Raw genomic sequence first — 22,293 nt, 5'->3', positions numbered from 1 at the left:
TGGTGTGTACGATTTGCAAAGCTGAATTCAAATATTATAGAAGCAATTTGTCTTTAATCTACCATTTAAAAGAAAAGCACCCAGGTGCTAGCAACATAACTAGCGAGGCTAGAGGAGGGCCTCGCCAATCCACGTTACTAGAGTACAGTAATCGTGGCAGGCCATTGACCAAACCTGTAACTGAAAAAATAACCGATGCTTTAGCTAAATGGATAGCTAGAAACTGCCTCCCAGTTAGCACTGTGGAAGACGAGGGACTGAGAGAAATCATGCAAATTGCATCGGGAGACACGTCTTACAATCTACCCTCGCGAAGAACGATTATGTCGAGAATACACAGTTTGTATGACAGCGAGAGGGCGCGAAGGATGGACATATTAGAGAAAGCAAAATATGTCGCTCTCACAGGAGATCACTGGACATCAGTGAGCAATGACAACTACTCGGGCGTCACAGCACACCTCATAGATGAAGAGTGGCGATTGCGTTCGTTTGCCCTTACTGTGAGTCAGACCACAGAGCGCCACTTTGCAGAGGCATGCGCTGAACATTTTTTGGAAGTCGCCAAAGAATGAAAAGTGGAGCAAAAGTTAACAGCACTTGGGACGGACAGTGCTCGGAACATGACGGCAGCAGCGAGACTACTATCATTTGAGCACCTGCCCTGCACGACCCACAGTGTGCAAAGAACAATCACGGTTTCTCTTCGCGACTGTGGATTCGACAGTCTTCTGGCCAAATGTCGCAAAATTGTTGGGCACTTTAAGCACAGTCCATCAAATGCTCAGGAATTAGCAGAACAGCAAGTTGCACTTGGACAGAAGCAAGAAACACTTGTACAGGACGTAGCGACCAGATGGAATTCTACCCTAGAGATGGTCAAGCGGATCCAGAGAAACCAATCATCACTGTCCACCACTTTGGCTCAGCAAAACAGCAAAATTGTCATGTTCACTGCAGAAGAGCTCGCTAAACTGCAAAAGCTGGAGGAACTACTTGAACCTTGCAGGTTAGTTAATATTATGCTAGTATCTCTCTACCTATGTTTGTGTGTGTGCTCTCTGTCTTCTGTGTGCGTTTATCCCCCTCTGTATTTCGTTTGTGTTCTCTCTCTCTCTCTCTCTGTGTGTGTGTGTTTCTCCTCTCTTCCTGTGTCTTATGTTTGTGTTCTCTCCATCTTTGTGTGTGTGTGTGTGTGTGTGTGTGTGTGATAGGGGATGCTCTATTACTCTGTCTGTGTGTGTGTGTGTGATAGGGGATGCTCTATTACTCTCTCTCTCTGTGTGTGTGTGTGTGTGTGTGTGATAGGGGATGCTCTATTACTCTCTCTCTCTCCATGTGTGTGTGTGTGTGTGATAGGGGATGCTCTATTACTCTCTCTCTCTCCGTGTGTGTGTGTGTGTGATAGGGGATGCTCTATTACTCTCTCTCTCTGTGTGTGTGTGTGTGTGTGATATGGGATGCTCTATTACTCTCTCTCTCTCCGTGTGTGTGTGTGTGTGTGTGATAGGGGATGCTCTATTACTCTCTCACTCTGTGTGTGTGTGCGTGTGTGTGTGTGTGTATGTGTATGTGTGTGATAGGGGATGCTCTATTACTCTCTCTCTCTCTCTCTCTCTCTCTCTGTGTGTGTGTGTGTGCGTGTGTAATTTATTACAATTTACTGACATATTTCAAACATTTCCACTGCAGAAATGTGACTGAACTCCTGGGGGGAGAGCAATACATCTCCTGTTCAGTGGGGTTACCAGCATTGTGCCACTTGTTCAGAGTTATGGAGCCATCAGATGATGATCTGGTCTATGTGTTGAGGTTCAAGAAGGTGTTTACCACAGACCTAGCTAAACGGAAGGAAAGCACCGACCTCACATGGCTGAAGATCGCTACTGCCCTGGACCCCAGGTTTAAGGACCTGAAGTGTCTTCCCAAAGACGAAAGGAATGAGGTGTGGAAATCAATAAGCAACCTGGTAAAGGAAGAGAGGCTGGCACAACAACCATCTGCAGATACAACAGGAAAACAGCCACAGAAGAAGAGCAGGATGTCAGTCTTCTTGCTTGGTTCATCTGATTCAGATTCAGAAGATGAAGAGGTCCATAGACAACTGCCTGGACCGCTACAAATCAGAACCCAAAATTGACATGGAACAGTGTCCACTGCAGTGGTGGTCAATGAGAGAAGGAGCACATGTCCTGCTGGCTGGCATTGCATGCAAGTACCTGTCAACACCTGCAACCACAGTGCCATGTGAGAGGTTGTTCTCATTCTCAGGCCACATTGTCCAGAAAAAGAGAGCTGCTTTGTCCCCTGATAATGTAAACCGACTGGTCTGTCTCAGTTGCTGGCTTAATGTAAAAGAGTAGGCAAAATCTTTGGGTTAAAAAAATTAAACATTCTCCTTTTGTTATTCATATTGCAAAGACTTATGTTCCTTTTTGAAATTCAACAGGCACTTAAACATTTTTTTATATATATATTGTTAGTGCATAAAGAAATTATTTATTTTGGCCAATTGGCTTAAGTTCTAAACTGATCTAGACTTTTTGATGACCTTGATGGTTTTAATATTCAACTTGCACTTTGTTTATAATGTTGCTGCACGCATTTTATTTGATGGGAACAGCTACTCTGTGGTTCTGTGTAGAGTCTGTTTACAGTTCAAATGTCATTAAAATTTTATGTCATTAAAATCTTTGTGTTGTTTAATTTAATTAGGTGATTCTACATTTAAATATTGATGATAACAAGCTTGGGGGAAAAAACAATTATTTGCAATTAATTACAGAAAATGTGCAATTAATTAGTTTTTTTTTTTTTTTTTTTTATAATCGATTGCCAGCCCTAATATACACTCACCTAAAGGATTATTAGGAACACCATACTAATACTGTGTTTGACCCACTTTCGCCTTCAGAACTGCCTTAATTCTACGTGGCATTGATTCAACAAGGTGCTGAAAGTATTCTTTAGAAATGTTGGCCCATATTGATAGGATAGCATCTTGCAGTTGATGGAGATTTCCAGGGCACGAAGCTCCCGTTCCACCACATCCCAAAGATGCTCTATTGGGTTGAGATCTGGTGACTGTGGGGGCCATTTTAGTACAGTGAACTCATTGTCATGTTCAAGAAACCAATTTGAAATGATTCGAGCTTTGTGACATGGTGCATTATCCTGCTGGAAGTAGCCATCAGAGGATGGGTACATGGTGGTCATAAAGGGATGGACATGGTCAGAAACAATGCTCAGGTAGGCCGTGGCATTTAAACGATGCCCAATTGGCACTAAGGGGCCTAAAGTGTGCCAAGAAAACATCCCCCACACCATTACACCACCACCACCAGCCTGCACAGTGGTAACAAGGGCATGATGGATCCATGTTCTCATTCTGTTTACGCCAAATTCTGACTCTACCATCTGAATGTCTCAACAGAAATCGAGACTCATCAGACCAGGCAACATTTTTCCAGTCTTCAACTGTCCAATTTTGGTGAGCTCGTGAAAATTGTAGCCTCTTTTTCCTATTTGTGGTGGAGATGAGTGGTACCCGGTGGGGTCTTCTGCTGTTGTAGCCCATCCGCCTCAAGGTTGTGCGTGTTGTGGCTTCACAAATGCTTTGCTGCATACCTCGGTTGTAACGAGTGGTTATTTCAGTCAAAGTTGCACTTCTATCAGCTTGAATCAGTCGGCCCATTCTCCTCTGACCTCTAGCATCAACAAGGCATTTTCGCCCACAGGACTGCCGCATACTGGATGTTTTTCCCTTTTCACACCATTCTTTGTAAACCCTAGAAATGGTTGTGCGTGAAAATCCCAGTAACTGAGCAGATTGTGAAATACTCAGACCGGCCCGTCTGGCACCAACAACCATGCCACGCTCAAAATTGCTTAAATCACCTTTCTTTCCCATTCTGACATTCAGTTTGGAGTTCAGGAGATTGTCTTGACCAGGACCACACCCCTAAATGCATTGAAGCAACTGCCATGTGATTGGTTGATTAGATAATTGCATTAATGAGAAATTGAACAGGTGTTCCTAATAATCATTTAGGTGAGTGTATATTGTATATATATATATATATATATATGTATGTATGTGTGTGTATATATATATAATATATATATATATATATGTGTGTGTATTTAAATATATATGTGTGTGGAATGCTTAAAATCAGGCTTGATATAATTTTACTTGATTTGTGATTTAATAACTATTTCATTTAATTGATTCGAGTACTCCATTTTCAACTATCTATACTATGTATCTCTGCTGCAAGCTAAACCACAACAGTGGCGTTTGTATTTATGTATTTTACATGTGGATTTTATTGCTTTGTAGCTGCTGTCATGAAATGGGACCCAGCTGCAACAGAGGCCCAAATAAAGATCATTTGGCAGCCGATCATCTGAAACATGCCACCGGGAGAGTCGGGGGTGGTGGCTATCTTCTATATTATCTTATAATCTTGTGGACCTTATAGTGGCCACATTTTGTTAATTGTTATGTTATACTGTTTTAACAACATTTTATAGATTATTTAAAGGAAAATTGTGTTAATTTATAACTTTACTGTTCTGGCTTTTAAGCTTTATTGTGTTATTGTGTTAATTTATACTTTACTGTTCTGGCTTTTAAGTTTTATCTTGTTTGTTGTTGTGTTAATTTATACTTTACTGTTCTGGCTGTTAAGTTTTGTTCCAGCAGAACAAAATACTAAGTTTTATAGCATGTTAACCCCCTGAGGTCGGCAATCACGCCGGCATGATCTGCTCGTTTTTTTATATCAGTGCAAAATACTCTGTTGATTTTGATTTTACATACTTGTGTTGTACATCATTCAAAACTGTTAAATGTCTTCTTTTATTTGTGTACACATAATAAAAACAAAATGTTGTGTTTTTCGTAAAACAAAGAAAATAAACATGATGCGCGTTCTGCCGTCTCTCTCAATGTGAAACTCATTCTGAAACGCGACAGAAAATGACCTGTAACTCAGCGAATGTTTGTCACACAGACTTGAAACGCATGTCTATACAACACTTGGAATCTCTATTTTTAAAGTATGTAAATTATATAAAAAACAAATATTCTATTTTTAAGTAATCAATACGAAAGCAGCGGCATGTACAGTTTCTCAAACGCGCCCTCATTAAATTTAATTTGAACACGCCCACGCGCGCACGAGCGATTGACATGCAAATGATCCATGCGGAGAAACGCAGACCTGTAAACGCCCTCATTACCTCAAAACAAAGAAGCAGAGATTTCGTAACTTACTCCTCTCTGCTTTTCATCGAGTTTGGAAGACTGTAAGCTGTGCTGTACTGTGCTGTTTACCTTGAATTTACCTCGGATTTACCTCAGAAGAACGCAATTTGAAGATGAGACGATTTTTAAGGTAAGACATGTTAAACTGGTCGTGCCAGATTAAAATGTATGTTATGAAATGAGTTTGGAGTAAAAACATGAACTAAGCCTAATGTCATGTATGTACATGTATATATAGACAGAAACATGAAATGTGAACTAGAATGGTAGGCAACCTTTCAGTGCTTGTATACATGTTCGACACGAGGATGTTTTTATATTCTATAATAAAACACAGCATGGTAAAAGTAGGCTAGTGTATATATATATATATATATATATATATATATATATATATATATATATATATATATATATATATATGTGTGTGTGTGTGTGTGTATTCTGTACATTTTAAAAAGCTATTTTAACCTGAAAAATCTAAAATGTATTCCCCAAATTGTGCAGCATAATTTCTCTTGATATCAGCATGTTCACAGCTGTTTTGTTGTTGTTGTTGTTTTTAGAGGAACAAGATGCCACTGAATAAGTCCTGCTGACTTCAACATTCACATAAGTCTCCATACATGAATATGCTAAAGTGAAAAATCAAACACCATGGAAATGAAAGGTATGTACTATGTTTCAGGAATGGCACAAAGGTGTGTGACAGTTCAAGTCTCTGTCTTTAGTTCAGTGTGTTAAATAATGTGTTTTTTTGTCATTTGTGTATCTTTGGATTATGTTGTGCTGTAAATAAATTAAAAACAATCAAAAAGCCATTCTTTTTTAAATCTCCTCATTCTTTGTGCAAGGTTGCTCAGAATGATAGGGCCTGATGGCTCCTAATAGGGCCATTAGGGAGTGTCTTTGTCTTTCTCAGGTGTGAAAAGCTTACATATTAATGAGATGTCCACGCCTCTTGCATAAAGCTTTATTACACAAAACACGTCGTACAAATTTTGAATGTGTGTGTCCCTTTAAATGCAAATAAACTGCTGCTCCTGGTGTTAGCAGCTCCGACGGAGTTTACCTCAGGCAGACAGGCACTGAAAATGTCAGAAACTGTTCAGCCTTTTATGTTAAAACCAGAGTTGGACAATGATGGAGAGACTCAAGAAGAAGTGACAACATGTAGAATGCAACAGGACATTTCTGACTGGTTAGTTTTGTTGAATTTATGTAGCTGATGTGGAGTTAACTATCTTCAAGTCATTGATTAGCATATTTTGTCATGATAATCTATAAATCGCTTATGTGGGAACTGTTGTAAGATGCCTACAGAGCCAGATAATCTATGCTGCATGAAGATAGAACAAGTATAGTTTAGTTTAATTATGGTTATATCTCATGTTGTCATCTTTCTTTTATGACATTCTATTGCATTTGTTACGTACTGTATTGCAATAAATGTGAAAAGACAGATGCGACAGCTTGAGCTGACTCTCAAATGTGCTCTACTACAAAACCTTTTCCTCTTCTCTAAAGCACCTCTTCTCAACATCGCCTCACCCCTTTTGTTGCGTGTTCCCAGGGGCAGGGTTTATGTAAATTAGGACTGTGACGGTGGCAGTTTTTTACGACCACGGTGATAATGGACAAACTACCGGCAGTGGTGCGGTGGTTGGGGGGTTGTTTTGAAATAAAAATATAATAATTAATGAGGCTCAAACATCCATTTCGTAACAGACATGCGTGTTTATTTGAGCAATTCTGTCAAAGAAACAACACACTTAAGCCTGTAAAGCATTAAATAAATATCACTAAATAATGGTAACATAAATAATATAATAAAGTTAAATATATATAAAAAAAAAAGTTTTATATTTCCACACAAAGACGCGTGATATAGCCTACCACTCTGTGCTTTGAGAGAGATCAGGGATGTGGGGCACGAGCAGGAAAGAGACCATCGATGTTCATGTTTTCTACTTGTTGTAAAAGGTCTGAAGAGCGAATTTTATCTTCCACAATGGCAAGGCATTTAGGCTGTTTGATTTTGCGCTGCCAGAGAAAGCAAAACTACAATCACCCGCGTGTGTGAAACGCGCTTTACAAATAAACTTGATGCGCCTTACCATGTCTAATAACAAACACAAACTGTGTTAAAAAGAATTTGACATGCAAGTAAATAGGTAGGCTATCTGTCCTACAGCATATTTGTACTTTACCACAGTAAAGAATGCATATAGGCCTAATTAAAAGCGAAACAAGGAAGAATAATCCCCTTCGAAAATGAGTGAGATGTGAGTGAAGATTTGGGAAAAGAAACAAGAGATTCCATGTCCAGTGGAATAACTAATGGAATAGTTCAATTCGTTGATAATCGGGTGACCAGATCACAAACCAGAATACAAAGTCGACAAAGTTTAAATTTATGGGCTCACGCACAACTCTCTCATTCGTCATGAATCCAAATGTTTCCATGGCTGCGATGTAACATTTAATTGCTAACCTATAATTTCTTTTGTAAACAAAGCTTTGTGCTTCACTTGTGTCATAATATTAATGTAAAACTGAATTCACATACAAAATATGTGTTTTGGCGGACCACAGCCGGTGTTACTCAGCCACCGCAGTGGCGCTTTACAACCGCGGTGGTGCGGTTGTCAAGTTTACTGGTATGTCACTAAACCGTGAAGATGCTTGTTGCAGTCCCTAGCAGCCGTTTGTTGTAGTCCTTAAAAAACGATTTCTTTAAAATAAAATATCTCCCTTTCCTTTGAACTTTGAGGATCGTAACTTTGCAAATGTTGTTTATGCTCAAACAGCAACATTACACATTAACTAAAGTTAAAAAAGTGAAATCATAATCACCACCCCTTTAAAACCACTGTTTATGTGAACAACAAATGTGGTACATTTACCAGAAAAGCACATCCAGCAAATTTCATCCTTCCATTTATTTTGTAAATGTAGGGTTGCTTGAATGCTGAAGCCTATCTCAGGCTCTAGGCAGGGAAACACCCTGAATGGAAAAACCTGCGGTGCTTCCCACTGAGCCACGTGCCACACCAATACCACAATTTACTTGGTTTAATGTATAAAGGAGTATTGTGAAAGTCAAACCTCAGTATGTTCAGTTGACAGAGTGAACTCTTCAGTCCAGCTGAGAGCAGCTTTATTCCTGAATCCTGCAGGTCATTGAAACTCAGGTTGAGCTCTCTAAGACGGGAGTTTGATGATTGTAGAATTGAAGACAAACTTTCACAGTGATGATCAGAGAGAAGACATCCAGCAAATCTATAACACAGGATGAAATAATGGAATGAGGAGAATATGGAGAATCATATTTTCTATATTCAGCACATGACTGAAATAGTCTTTTCTTGATCACATGCCCTGTGACATGAAGTTCTCTAAACACAGATGATGTTTGATTCGCCATCTACAAATTTGAAATTAGCAGTTCAAAAATGCAGGTAAATTATTATTAGTGGTTATTGAATGGATCGGTTTCTCAAGCAAAAAATAGTCTCTAACATCATGTAATTTTGATGTACTGGAAGTGGAACTTTGACACTGGTTCTGGTACTGATGCTATGCTACCGGTCACACCATCAGCATGACCGGTGTCTGAGGCACCTGTAAACAAAAGCCAATAATCATTGGCAGACAGCAGTCTTTGACGTCACACGCGGAGAGCCCATAAGTATAAAAGGGTGTCTGAGTTATATGTACTCAGCTTTTTTGTCTTCAGGAGCTGCTGCTGCAAAACATACCACCCAGGCAACAAAGGAGTGGCTCAAGAAGAAGCACATTAAGGTCTTGGAGTGGCCTAGCCAGTATCCAGACCTTAATCCTATAGAAAATCTGTGGAGGGAGCTGAAACTTCGAGTTGCAAAGTGACAGCCAAGAAACCTTAAGGATTTAGAGAGGATCTGTAAAGAGGAATGGACCAAAATCCCTCCTGAGATGTGTGCAAACCGTATGACCAACTAAAATAAATGTCTTTGTCTTTATTATATATAATGTCTTTACTATGTTTTGCTTGGGGATCAAATACTTATTACACTCAGAGAAATGCAAATAAATTTAAAACCTATATATAATGTGTTTTTTATAGATTGTTTGGTTTATATTCTGTCTCTATCCATTAAAATAAACCTACCATAAAAAATTATAGACTTTTCATTTCTTTGTAAGTGGGTGAACTTACAAAATCAGCAGGGGATCAAATAATTATTTCCCCCACTGTATATAAAAATGTAAAGGAAAACCCAATAAAAGCACATTAAATTGCCAGTAAGAAAAAGTCAAATTAAATCCACATTTGCATTGACAGTTGAATAAATGCTTTATGAAAGTACTGCTCTGAAACCATCTAGCTATTTTCCAAATGTGTGATTTACTAACTAAACTAAAGTGTGAAGATTTAGCTTACCCAGGAAAGTTTAAGTAAATATACAAAAATACATCAATATTTCTCTAAATGTACTACCTTTAGACTACTAGGCATTGTTTTTAAAGCACTTGACAGGACTCACAGGACAGCTTCCATGACTGAACAGGAATGTGTTTATTTCTTAAACATTAATCCATGCATAAGAACATTTTGATTATTTATCTATACTGACACAAACTGAAAATTACATTTCATCATGGAGCACTTCTAATGAAACACAGTTGACTAGGGCCCTGTTTACACCTGGTATTAACCCTCTGAGGTCGGCAAACGCGCGGGCGCGTTTTGCTGGATTTTCTCCACATTGTAGCACTATAAACTTAAATTACTCCGTCATTTATGGTCATACAGAAAAAAGAAATATAAAAAAAGAATCTATGATATTTCTCCTTTTGTATGTGTCCACTTACAATCAAATCAAAACATTGTGCTTTTGTAAAATAAAGAAAATAAACAGGGTGTGCGTTCTGCCTCTCCGTTGCGGTGAACTTTTTTTTCTTGAGCACGTCTATAAACTGAAACAAAACTCAGCGAATACTTGTCACACATTTATGAGCCATATACCTTTATAAACATTTAAGTGTGTACTTTTAAATGATCCGATTCAAAACGAAAACAAATATTCTCTTTTTAAGTAATTTGTATAAAACCAACAAGATGTCCAGCTTCTCAAACGCTTGCTCATTACAGTTAATTTGGCCACGCCCACTCGCGCAAAAGATATTCACATGCAAATCTCCACATGGAACGCGGACTCTCATTACCTCAACAACAAAACACTTCACTTCACTTTTCGTCGAGTTTGAAAGACGTGCCTGAGCTTATATTGGATTAGGCTACCTCAGAAGAAGAAGAACGCGATTTGAAGACAAGAAAGATGTAAGGTAAGAAATTCTTACATATTAGTTTGTTATTGTTGCATAAATGTCACGTTGCAGTTGAACTGTTGCTAGATATATGGGGAATATTATAATATTTAGACCCGTGTTTACTGTTACTGTGTTTGTGGATATCTGCTCAAACGTAGATATGTATATGGTAACCATAATGTTTTATATTTGAGCGCGATCGCGTTTGAATCTATCATATTTTGCTGCACGATCGCGTTTGAATGTATTATATTTTGCTGCGCGATCGCGTTTGAATGTACTGTATCATATTTTGGATGAAAGCAAAACGCACCAAACGGCTTCATGTTTTTATTATTATCTCATTTCATATCATCATAACGGATGGAAACATTTGAAGTAACATGATAATCAATATATTTTTCTCTAGCTTAGTTGTTACTGAAATCTTTTGGAAGATTTATACTGCTATAGGTTATTTATTGTTATTATTATTTTATCCGGCACTGCGCATATACCTTATGCCTACAAGGCACAACAAACCTGGTGTTCATTATATTATATATTGTTGGAAACATTTGTGTGTGTGTGTGTGTGTGTGTGTATTCTGTGAATTTTAAAAAGGAATTTTAAAAAGCAATTTTAACCAGAAAAATCTAATATTTATTTCCAAAATCGTGCAGGCCTTTCTCTTGATATCAGTATGTTCACTTTTTTTTTTTTTCAGGGCCCAGATGCCACTGAGGACTTCAACATTCACATAAGTCTCTGTACGTGAACACGGTAAAGTGAAAATCTTGGAAATGAAAGGTATGTACAATGTTTTTAGGAATGGCACAAAGGTCTCTGTCTTTGAAGTGCTTTTTTGGCATTTGTTGTGTATCTTTGGATTATGTTGTGTTGTAAATAAATCCAAACAATTTAAAAGCCATTCTTTTTTAAATCTCCTCATTTACAGTATTGTGCAAGGTTGCTCAGAATGACAGGGCCTGATAGCTCCTAATAGGGCCGTTAGGGGAGGTTCTTTGTCTTTCTCAGGTGAGAAAAGCTTACATATTGATGAGCTCCCACATAAAGCTTTTTCACACAAATGACGTCGTAAAATTTTTAAATCAATATATTGTCTTATCTGAATGAGCAGTCAGGGTGATTTTCACATAGTTTTTCAGCAAATATTCTAGGCTACGTCATACAATTTTCAAAAGTCTTGTGAAGAAATAATCAGTATGGGTTTCATGGCCTTATTTCAGTGAGAATTTTTTTTTGTATTTTCACAAACCATGCATAAATGTCATTATCTCAAAACTACAAACTTTTACATACATGCTGCTGATATATTATTGTAGCAGAGTTTGTGCTGAATACAGTGTAATTAGACTTTAGCCATGAAAATGTCACAAGTAACAGAAATAACCAGAAATGTCAGAGCATGTCAGAACACCTCCAGGGCCCAGAAAACAGCTCAGACCTCAGAGGGTTAAGATGCATTTTGATCGACCGGATCACAAGTAGATGACACTTAGGGACATATTCACTAAACAGGGCAAATTAGCATGAGTGCAATCCCATAAAAACGCATCTGTGAGTGGAAAGTTCTGCGCTTGATATACTGACTACTGGCAAATTAAAGAACTCAGACGCAGCCGAATCATTTCCATAATGACCAACGCAATCTACCCAGAGCATCGTAAATTGGCGTCTGGTTTAAATATACCAGTAGACTGACTAGTGTAAATCTTAGTAAATAACCTTGTGCGATTCATTTAATACATTAGACATAACAAAATACCTCCATAGCGGTAAAGATATCTTCAGTTGGTATCGAGTGGCATAAGACTTGCTAAACGCGCGTTCAAAATGCTTATTCGACCTGGGGACTGGTTTATAGTGGTGGATCTGAAAGACGCATATACTTTCACATTCAGATAGCCCTCACAGGGGCTTCCCGAGATTCATGTTCGAAGGTGTCGTGAATCTCGTATGTTCACGAAAAACGCAGTGCTTTCCCCTTTGAGACTCAGTGGGGAGCGCGTTCTGGACTACCTAGATAACTAATCCATTTATTGCACTATGTTCTGCATCTTTTCAGTATTTATTTATTCCGGATTTATTCTGGACGCTGTGATCTTAGTTTGAATGCCCCATTATTAACACTTCCTGTGATATATTATTCCCGCGTCGGCTCGACCGTGTTTAGGGCGGAGCTGAAGGTGCCGGCGAAGTTTTGGCACTCTGCCAGTGTTCCAACCAGGTCCGGTACCCAAACTGGGTGAGGCGGGGCTTTAGTTCTTTGTTGTATTCATTTGCTATGGCATGTGTAACATTTTTCTGTCAACTCTGCATATATCCTTCGGATTGATATCGCACGTTTGTCAATGGAGCGGGTTCAGACCATACTAAATGTTCTGATCGCGTTTGTTTAGGACAAAGCTCTGAGGACATCAGAAGTTACAGCGACTGATGGCAGCTGTTAGTTAGTTAGTTAGTTAGTTAGTATACTTTATTGTCCTTTTTAAGGAAATTTTGTCTTGGACTCAAAGCTGCATTAATAGCTGTACAAAGGCTACACCGTAATTTCAATTTTAATGGACAGTAAAACAAAGCCAGATAACGTATAATCTGATAGGTAGCATTATTTGATAGAACACAGGCACAGTAACTTCATATTGACACACGGCTAAACAAAGGCAGAGTACCGTAACTCAATTTGAGCGTTCCAAAACAAAGCCAAAGAGCGGTAACTGGTGTTACGGTGTTCTGCCTTGGTTTCTCATGGGCTTTTGGAAATTACTATTAAGGCAACCCATTATTTTCTCGAAAAAACAATGGAATTAATTCAAGATACTTATCCACATGATAAAGGAGGTCTTAAATGTGCCAAAAATATCAATAACTCATTTTCGATTAAAACCGAAGTTACGGTCTTTTGCCTTTGCACGGCAATATTCTCCCCTAATCACTCTAGGGCCAATAAAATTAATAGAAGCTGCCCTGTGGTAGGCTGCTCCATAAGAGCCTTGTCAAATACTGGTGAGATGTGCTTGACATAATTTTTTGACGTATTTGACATAATTTTGTGCGTGACATATTTTTCCCTTAGAGCTCTACTCTTGGGGCCATATATGGCTGTAGCCTGTCCCACAAGGGATGAAGAAAGGTGTAACAGCCGGGACTTCCCCTGCTATACAGCATAGAATCTTGTGGATCTTTCCTAGTACATTGGTTTAGGGAGTAGCACCACTCTATGAGTCACATGAGATGTGCCCATGGGGTTTACGCATTTCTGACTCCGGCTGGGTAGTCCGTAGAGTTAATTATGCTATGCCCACTATGTTTGTGCATATTCACAGCCTAGTGAGGCAGTCATTCCCTCATCATGGCAAAGTCAATACCAGACGCAGTGTCGAAGTTCCAATTCAAAAGGGAACATCTTTGGTTGCATATGCAACCCATTTTCCTAAGAAGGGGAACAAGATTGTTGTGTCTTGTTGCCACACCTTGGGCCTGTCTGCTCATCTCCCTCAGACAAAGGAGCTGATGACGTGTAACTCAGGCTCCCCTTTTATACTTGTGGGCTCTCCGCACATGACATCATGGATTGCATTTACCAATGATTATTGGCTTTTGTTTACAAATGCCTCAGACACCGGTCATGCTAATACCATTCCCCATATCTTCAATACCAGATGCAGCATCTCGTTCCCCTTCTCAGCATACGCAACCAAAGATGGTTTGAATATATATATATATATATATATATATATATATATATATATATGTAGCAGGAAGGGTTATGACCCCTCCTACTTGTTATGGTGTGGCCAATGGCCTGGCATCCGGTGCGTATAAGAGCATGGGTTACCGGTTCCTTAGGGTGCGTCACTATCCGGGGCCGTGACGTCACCCACGTGCCCTGCTGCTTTTTGCTGGAGTGCAGTGTCAGGTGTTGCTCGTAAAAGATCGCTTAAGCTGCTTATTCACTGTCGGTGCTGTAACGAATACGACTCTGGGTAAATTTGAATTAGCTCAAGAATATGGGGAATTTTGGGAATATTAATTTTTATGACTCATGGTCATAATTCATAAGTCGCATGTACATTTATTTTATCAATTATCGAGACTATCTTGTTCTGTGACTGGTCTGACCGACATTTAATTCGTCCAGCGAAATAAATGTAAAATCATTACAGTCAAGAAGAGATATTCACAAACTTCAAGAGAGTTTCATGTCCTGGCCACGGACATCAACTTCCTGAGTTTATTAATTGAAACTACTCAAGTAGTCTATATTTCGAGCTTGTAGCTTAAGATCTTTTAAAGTTTCATTGACTTATAAGGTGGATTTCCAAACACAGAGGCAGTGAAAAGTATTTATGAATTTTAATAAATGCAAAACTAGAGATTATGAGCTACGAATATACACGTACGTAAAAATGCAAACAATAAACAAACAACATATAACCAAACAATAACATAAGTGATCAGAATGAAATGAAAGAAAGAAAGAAAGAAAAGAGAAGAGGAAGAAGGGGAACTTAATTCACAGTCCTAAGAGATAGACACCAGGAAAACAGCTTTTATCAACTCAATATACTTGCAGTATTCTGTGCTCTTTCAGTGCGATGCTGTAAAAGAGGCGCGCGTGTCCGGCTGGTTTGCGTCTGGCTTCGTCTTCTGGGTCGTTTTGCAAGACGATGTAAAGGCTTACTTGAATTTAAGTTACCGCGAAAATTAGGTTCGTCTTCCGTGCGGAAGAGGCCAGAAATCTTGGTTTCTAAGGCAGCAGGCTTTTACATGGCGCGGGGGTTTGTGTCCCAGAGGCCACGGCGAGGCCTGTTCAGCTGGTTGCCATGGAGCTGCGCTACACGTGGATGAGGTCCGGGATGAGAGCGACCGGAGAAGAGAGGAAGTGGAATCAGCGGGGTCGAAGAAGGAAGAGAGGATAAGAGAGAGAAGAGTGGGGGTCTCTTCCTTTTAACAGACATCTGTTTTACGCCCTGTTTGTGACAACAGCGAATCAAAACTTCTTATCTGTAGCGGGAAGACGTCTTCTTTGTGTGAAGAACAACACGCCCCCTTTTACCATATGTCTTATGAGGGAAAGGATTCATACTTAGAAATATGATATTTCCTGGAACAAGTGCATATTATTGTACTTTGCAGTCAAGATTCGTCTCCGTGAGATAGAGAGGATTACAGAGACATCAATTATGACAGGTAAAGATTGGGGAAACATAACGTTACATTTATATGCATAATTACACACAAATAAAGTTTGATTAAACACACAATGAAATGGTCAGTATTTCCGTTATGGCATGTGAAGACACTTGAGAAACATAGGAATACATATCAACATTTTGGTAATGTCCTATGTGGGTAAGTCAATGGAAAATCTGGACGTGTGTGTGTGGTGCGTTTGGGACGTGACTCGCTGGAATGTTAGTTTTCTTGGGTTGTAAAGTTTTATGGTCTGAGGTAGGGTTACCACAAGACACTATTGAGGAACTTCTTTCATGAACCTTCAGAATTAAAGATTTTACTCTAGCAAGTCACACCTCTATTATAAATTTGTAATGAATGGTAAAATGAAGTTTTACTATGTGGAAGTCCATATATGGAAATGTGCTTCAGTTGCATCTCGTGGTGGGTTTCTGGTTGAAAGTCCACGAGTGTGTGTGTGTGTGTGTGGAATGTCACGAGGCTGTAAGGTCCATATTGAAATGGGGGTTTTAGAGGAGATTGTCCAGAACAGGTTTCCTTTTGTGACTAAAAATGTCCCTCTGGGGAGCACCAAATTGCCATTTTGACATGTCCAAGCAGACTTAGTGACGCCGTGGACAGACCCGTTGTCTACAAAGACAACGAAGGATGTGTTTGGAAACAAGGAATTACTAATTGGAACAGCATGTGACCGCATGTCAGGCATTGTCGCTACATTCCCCCTTTGTGTTGGATGAAGACTTGGAGATGGACTTCATCGAACAACAAATAGGCACAATGGATGGCAGGTGGTTGCTAGGCTGATGATTCAGCTCAAGTGAGGTTGAGGTGGTCGATGTCGTGGGACCCCCCTTTTTCACGGTTCGTAGGAACTCGCCAGACACGGCTTTGTGAGCTTGGCTGTGGATGCTCACGTCTTGTTGAGTCTGGTACAGGATGAAAGCCAAGACGAGTGTCGGGGCGTGGTCGGTGACCGTGGAGATGCCCATCACAGTGTTAGACTTCCTGGGTGTGAGTCTTGCCTTGGTGATCAGGAGTCGGGCTGCTTTCTAGCGGACCACCACAGCATCCTGTTAGAGGCCAAAGGGAGAGAGAGAGAAAGGGAGGAAAAATTTCAGCGATGGATGTCCTTGGTTGGCTAGGACAGTCTTGTTGCTTCGCTGAGGTTGGTATGCCACGTGCTTCGATGTGCCATGCGTGGCTTTCGTGCTGCGGTGTTCAGCACATGGGCACCCTTGGCATAGGAAAGGTCTGTTCATCAGAGGTCCGCATGACCTTTCTTTGTACACAGCGGAGGTGGCGTAAGCGGCTCTGAGGCGTGCAGTGTAGTTGGTAAAGTTTGATTGTGCTGTGTAATCACTGCAATCGTGATGGTGGTAGGTATGTGGCGCAGACATTGGTCTGGTTGCACAGCTGCAGGTCAGAGATGACCTTGAAGCAGCAGGTGTCAGTGTTCGTTTTCTGTGTCGGTGTCAGACGGGGCTGCACTGTCTTCATCTGTTGTGTAAGAAGACTCGGGCTCATCAGGGTTCTGGAGAGAGTGGCTACAGGTTTGACGGTCAGGGCTTGGAGTTCTGGACGGCGGGTGATGCTGGTTCCAGAATCTTTCTGAGCGCTTGGTCCGACGCTTTGGATGAGCACCGTCACAGTCGTGCTGCCACCTGCTGTCTGGCTCTGAGCAGTGCTCAGAGACGGAGTAAATGGTGTGTGTTTCGACAGTCTTTTCATCCATAGCCCTTTGCTTGGTGTAAGCCTTGTGGGCTAAGTCTCTGAGTTTTCGAGTGGACATGGTTCGTGGGCAGACAAGCACATCAAGATGTTTACTCACAGTGCTATGTAGATTTCGCAGAAACAACGTTCTAAAATTCACATCTTCTTCCAAATGTGGAGCGTTGGTTGCTCCGAAGAACGTTTGTCGGAGTCGGCCATAGTAGGACTGGGGGTGTTAAAGTCGGGCCTGTTTGACGTCAAAGGCCTTGATAAACCCTTGGTCTGATTCTGGGTCAGAGAATTCAAGGATCAAAGCTTGTCGCAGTTGCTTGTAATCTGCTTTGACCGCCTCTGGTTGTCGATCCAGGAAGCTACGCACTTCTCTATTTGCGGTTATTCGTAACAAATACAACTTGTCCCAAGCTGTCACGTTAGCGACAGTTTGCAGGTGAAAATCAATGTCTTGAAGGTACGAATGAATACTGCAGTCTCCGGCAAACGTTGGAATGTGTCTGGCCAGCTTGTCAAGGCTTTTGGGAGGAGAGCTGTTGCTGGGGGCCCAATCCGTCTGGAGAGGATTCTGACCCTTTACAGCTCTTGGTGTTTGGCTGACAGGCGAGGTGTTGTGCAGTGGGCTTTCGCCCCCCTTTCCAGCTCTGGGTGTGAGACTGAAAGGCGTGGACTCGTGGGAAGGGGGAAATGGTGTGAGGTGTTCTTCCCCTTCCCTGTCACTGTTAAGTCTGTAAGCATGTCTCAGTTCTCTGCGAACCATGTCTAGTTCGTCTTCGAGATCGTGTCTCTGTTGAGCGAGCTCATGGAGTTCAGTCTCTGCTCTCTCAAGGCGAGCTTCAGCCCGTTGGAGCCTTTCGTTGAGTTCCTTCTGGGTGTTTTCAACTTTCAGTCTTTCAACTTCCTGTTGTAGCGTGGTGTCCGTCTCGTCCTCTTCCTCGTTCAGGAAGAGTAGCTGGTCTAGACGGCTTTGTGTGTGTGCCAGGTCCTCCAGGGCCTCTGTGGCCTGGAGCTGTAGTGCGGCTGTCTTTTGCTGCAGGTCGGCGTTGCTCCTTTCGCTGTCCCGGGCCCTGGCGACGAGTTTGAGTGCGAGGTTTCCGAAGATTTTGGACAGCTGCTCGTGGCTGTATGTCTGGGCTGGATCATGGGACTCGAACTGGCTCAGGTCTGTGTCCCGTTGCTCTTGGCTCGAGCGATGTGGGTCCTGGGGCAGCATGGTCTTTGTTATGTCTCTCAGCCATGCCTCAAGGTCGTCCCAGCGGACTGCAGGACAGGGTGAGCTCGACATCTCGGCTTACTGTTGGCGAGAGAAGCACAGCACACACAAAAAGAGACAAAATGCAAGTTTGTTTTAGGGTCAAATGAGCTATACTCATACGGGCTAGGCCGTTTATGAGAATTTCGGGCTAACTGATGCCGACAGTTAGCGGAGCCAATTTCGTGGGTATAGCTAAACCCACAATAGAGATTTCGACAGGCGGTAGCCTGGGAGTCGTCTGAAGACGCCCACTTGGATTGTTTACTCTATTATACAGCTTTCCTGGGGTCTCTCTTAGGTTCTGTCTGTAAGTGAAATGAGAGAAACAAATCACAACAGAAATGGAGAAAAATTAAAAATAAAAACAAAGTTGAAGGTAGGGAAGATCAAAGGGAAACACAACACAAGGAAGTGAATTGATCTGCAATGAAACGTCACAAACAATAACACGGAGAGTGTTATATAGCAAAGTAAAAAAAATTTAAAGAGGCCTAAGCCTATTAACACTGCTAGAGTTATCGGGACAGGACCTCGAAAGAAGGTGTGTCTTAGAGAGAAAAAGGTGGGCCAAGCACTTAAAATACACCAGGAGGAATATCTAGTATTCTGTGGTTCATAATAAGTGGATGGGTTCTATCAAATTTTAGTTACCTGGGGTGAATAGAGGTCATCCAGGTGGAAACCAGTGATGACGTCTCAATCACCACAGTGCACTGACTGAGTCCTGCCCATAGATACACAATAAGGGATTAAGAGGTTGGACTTAATGTGAATTAAGGCTTTCTGGTTTCATCAAATTGGGTAAATATGTATGCAGGAGTCAGAGGCAAAGGCTTTACTAAAATAGTGATACAACAAAAAAAATTATGATAACTGATGGTGATTTATCAGAATAACCTACCGCACCCCCCCCCCCCCCCCCCCCCCCCCTTTGGAGAAAAGAGGGAAGAGAAAAAAATTATCAATGAAATAAAATGTGAATAACAACACAGGCTTGAGACGCAGGCAGAGGGATAGGCCCCGGCAGTGGGTTTGTGCCACTAGGGTGAGGGCCGTATGTCTTCTCAGTGGTCTTCCCTGGCTGATTAGACACAATTTTGAATTAAAATTCAAACTAGTTTGAATTGAAATTCAACTAAGCATGCAAGGGGAGGTTCAAAATAATAAAAATAAGGAAGGAAAGAAAATTAGAATGATGACAGTGACGTATCAATACTAAAATTAATTAAACTGAAATTCAGAATGACTTCCCATAATCCTTACAATAACACTGAAGTTATTAGTATTGATTATAAAAATAATCAAACGAAAAGGGTAGCAATGAGACACTTCAATTGCAGACTGGGTTAAACAGATATTGATAAGTCGACCCAAGATGGCCACACGGTGGCGTGCTTCTTCCTAGGTGGACCTATCAATGAACTGAGTGAAACAAATCTAAGTTTTTAATTCGAAAAGTTTTCTTTTTTTCGAACTTAACTTAAAGTGTGACAGTCGAAAACAGAAAAAGGAATTGTCTAACTCCAAATAATATCAGCATAAGCTAAGCTTGAATGCAGTTAAGTATTTGAGAGAGAAACTGAATGCAGAGAGGAAAAGAACTTGAAAGCAGGTGTTATCTTAGGACGCCACAAGAGGGCGTAATTGCGCTCGCGCAGGCTGACGTCAGTGGGAGGCGACGCTCACGTAGGATGACGTCGGTGGGGGGCGCGTAATTTGAGCACTGCCGCACCTCTAGAGGCTGCCCTCTAGTGTCGGTCAGTGGCGTGATTCAGCAGATTTTTTCCTGTGGGATCACGAGTATTTTGCGCTCTGTTGCATGCGGAAAATTACACGAGTTTCATCACATGTGACTAATAGGAATTACACATCTATTAAATTACACATTTTACATTACACATTGAGACGGTTTTAGCATAAGAACAGGGACTATCATCTTTTCTTAATTCATAAAACTGGTCTCCAATTACACATTATATCTGAAACGGTTTACAATAAAACAGGTATTAAACTTCTTGTTTTACTTAATTAGAGCTATGAGCACGACAGGAATTAGACATCTGTGAACTTAAGCCGTGAGCACACATGCATCAAACAGCTATGAGCAGGAATTATCATCTACTCATCTCCCATAAGCATTTAATCAAAATAGCCCTTTTATGATTTTTGCGTAGGTTTACGAAATTGGATCGCGAGGCCAATTTCTGACCAGGAGTTTATCGTTAACGTATTATCATAGTTTTGCATTTATTAAAATTCATAAATACTTTTCACTGTCTCCGTGTTTGAAAATCCACCATTCTAAAGTCAATGAAACAAAAGATCCTAAGCTACAAGCTCGATATTAGACTACATTCAGTAGTTTTAATAAATAAACTCAGAAGGTTTGATGTCCGTGGCCAGGAGATCAAACTTTCTTGGAGTTTGTAAAGAGATAACCCTTCTTAACTGTGATAATCTCACCTTTATTCGCGGGACGAATAACGATTCGATCAGTTACAGAACCAGTTAATCTCTATAATTGATAAAATAAATGTACATGCGACTTATGAATTATGACCATGAGTCATAATTATTAATATTTCCAAAATTCCCTATATTCTTGAGCTAATTCAAATTTACCCAGAGTCGTATTCGTTACATTAATGGTGGAGAATGCGGGCAGTTTCAAACGTTATTTGGTGGAACAAATTCAGTTTCAGTGAATGTGTATTATTGGTATTAATAATTGTAACGTTACACGCGCGTTTTGAATTGTGAGGTAAGTCGCTATAAAGCGAACTCACTCAGCTGACGTTAGGCACAAAGCCAGCTCAGCTCTTCAAATTAACAGTTTCAAAAATGTCTAAGCATTTTTAATCACTGTTAAGAGCTAAAACTGCAGTTCATGACATTACAGTGTGTCTCTGTAAAGACGAAGCAAAACTCTTTACAGTTAGTACATGTAATATGATTTAAACCGACTAAATGAAGACGAAGGATCTCTTTAGGACGAAGGCGTAAATCTGACCTGGGCAGTGCCTCAGTTTCAGTCGTAATAGGCCTTATGATAATACGTTAACGATAAACTCCTGGTCAGAAATTGGCCTCGCGATCCAATTTCGTAAACCTACGCAAAAATCATAAAAGGGCTATTTTGATTAAATGCTTATGGGAGATGAGCAGATAATTCATGCTCACAGCTGTTTGGATGCCTGTTGTGCTCACAGCTTAAGTAAACAGATGTTTAATGCCTGTTTGCTCACAGTTTCTAGTGATTAAAACAAGAAGTTTTTAATACCTGTTTTTGTGTAAACCGTTTTATATCTAATGTGTAATTGAAGACCAGTTTTATGAATTAAGAAAAGATGATAGTCCCTGTTCTTATGCTAAAACCGTCTCAATGTGTAATGCAAATGTGTAATATAAATGTGTAATCCCTGTAGTTACATGTTGTAAAACTCGCTCATTCTCCGCATGCAACAGAGCGTGAAATACTCGTGATTTCCACAGATAAGAAAATCTGCTGTCTAAATTGCTGAATCACGTC

General features: G+C 40.5%; 1 protein-coding gene across 1 annotated transcript in view; it reads right to left on the bottom strand.

Annotated features, from left to right (window-relative positions):
- LOC307157478 (protein NLRC3-like) overlaps window positions 1-22,293 on the bottom strand; it is a 133,320-nt gene that overhangs the window by 85,372 nt on the left and 25,655 nt on the right. Inside the window, exon 4 of the mRNA XM_079869388.1 lies at window positions 8,381-8,554. Coding sequence (XP_079725514.1) covers window positions 8,381-8,554 — 174 coding nt within the window. The remainder of the gene's footprint in view (window positions 1-8,380; window positions 8,555-22,293) is intronic.

Source organism: Squalius cephalus, assembly GCF_949319135.1.
Source record: "Squalius cephalus genome assembly, chromosome: 4".
In the NCBI taxonomy this organism is placed as follows: Eukaryota; Metazoa; Chordata; class Actinopteri; order Cypriniformes; family Leuciscidae; genus Squalius; species Squalius cephalus.
The sequence above is the reverse complement of the archived record's forward strand: the minus strand, read 5'-3'. Positions and strand labels throughout refer to the sequence as shown.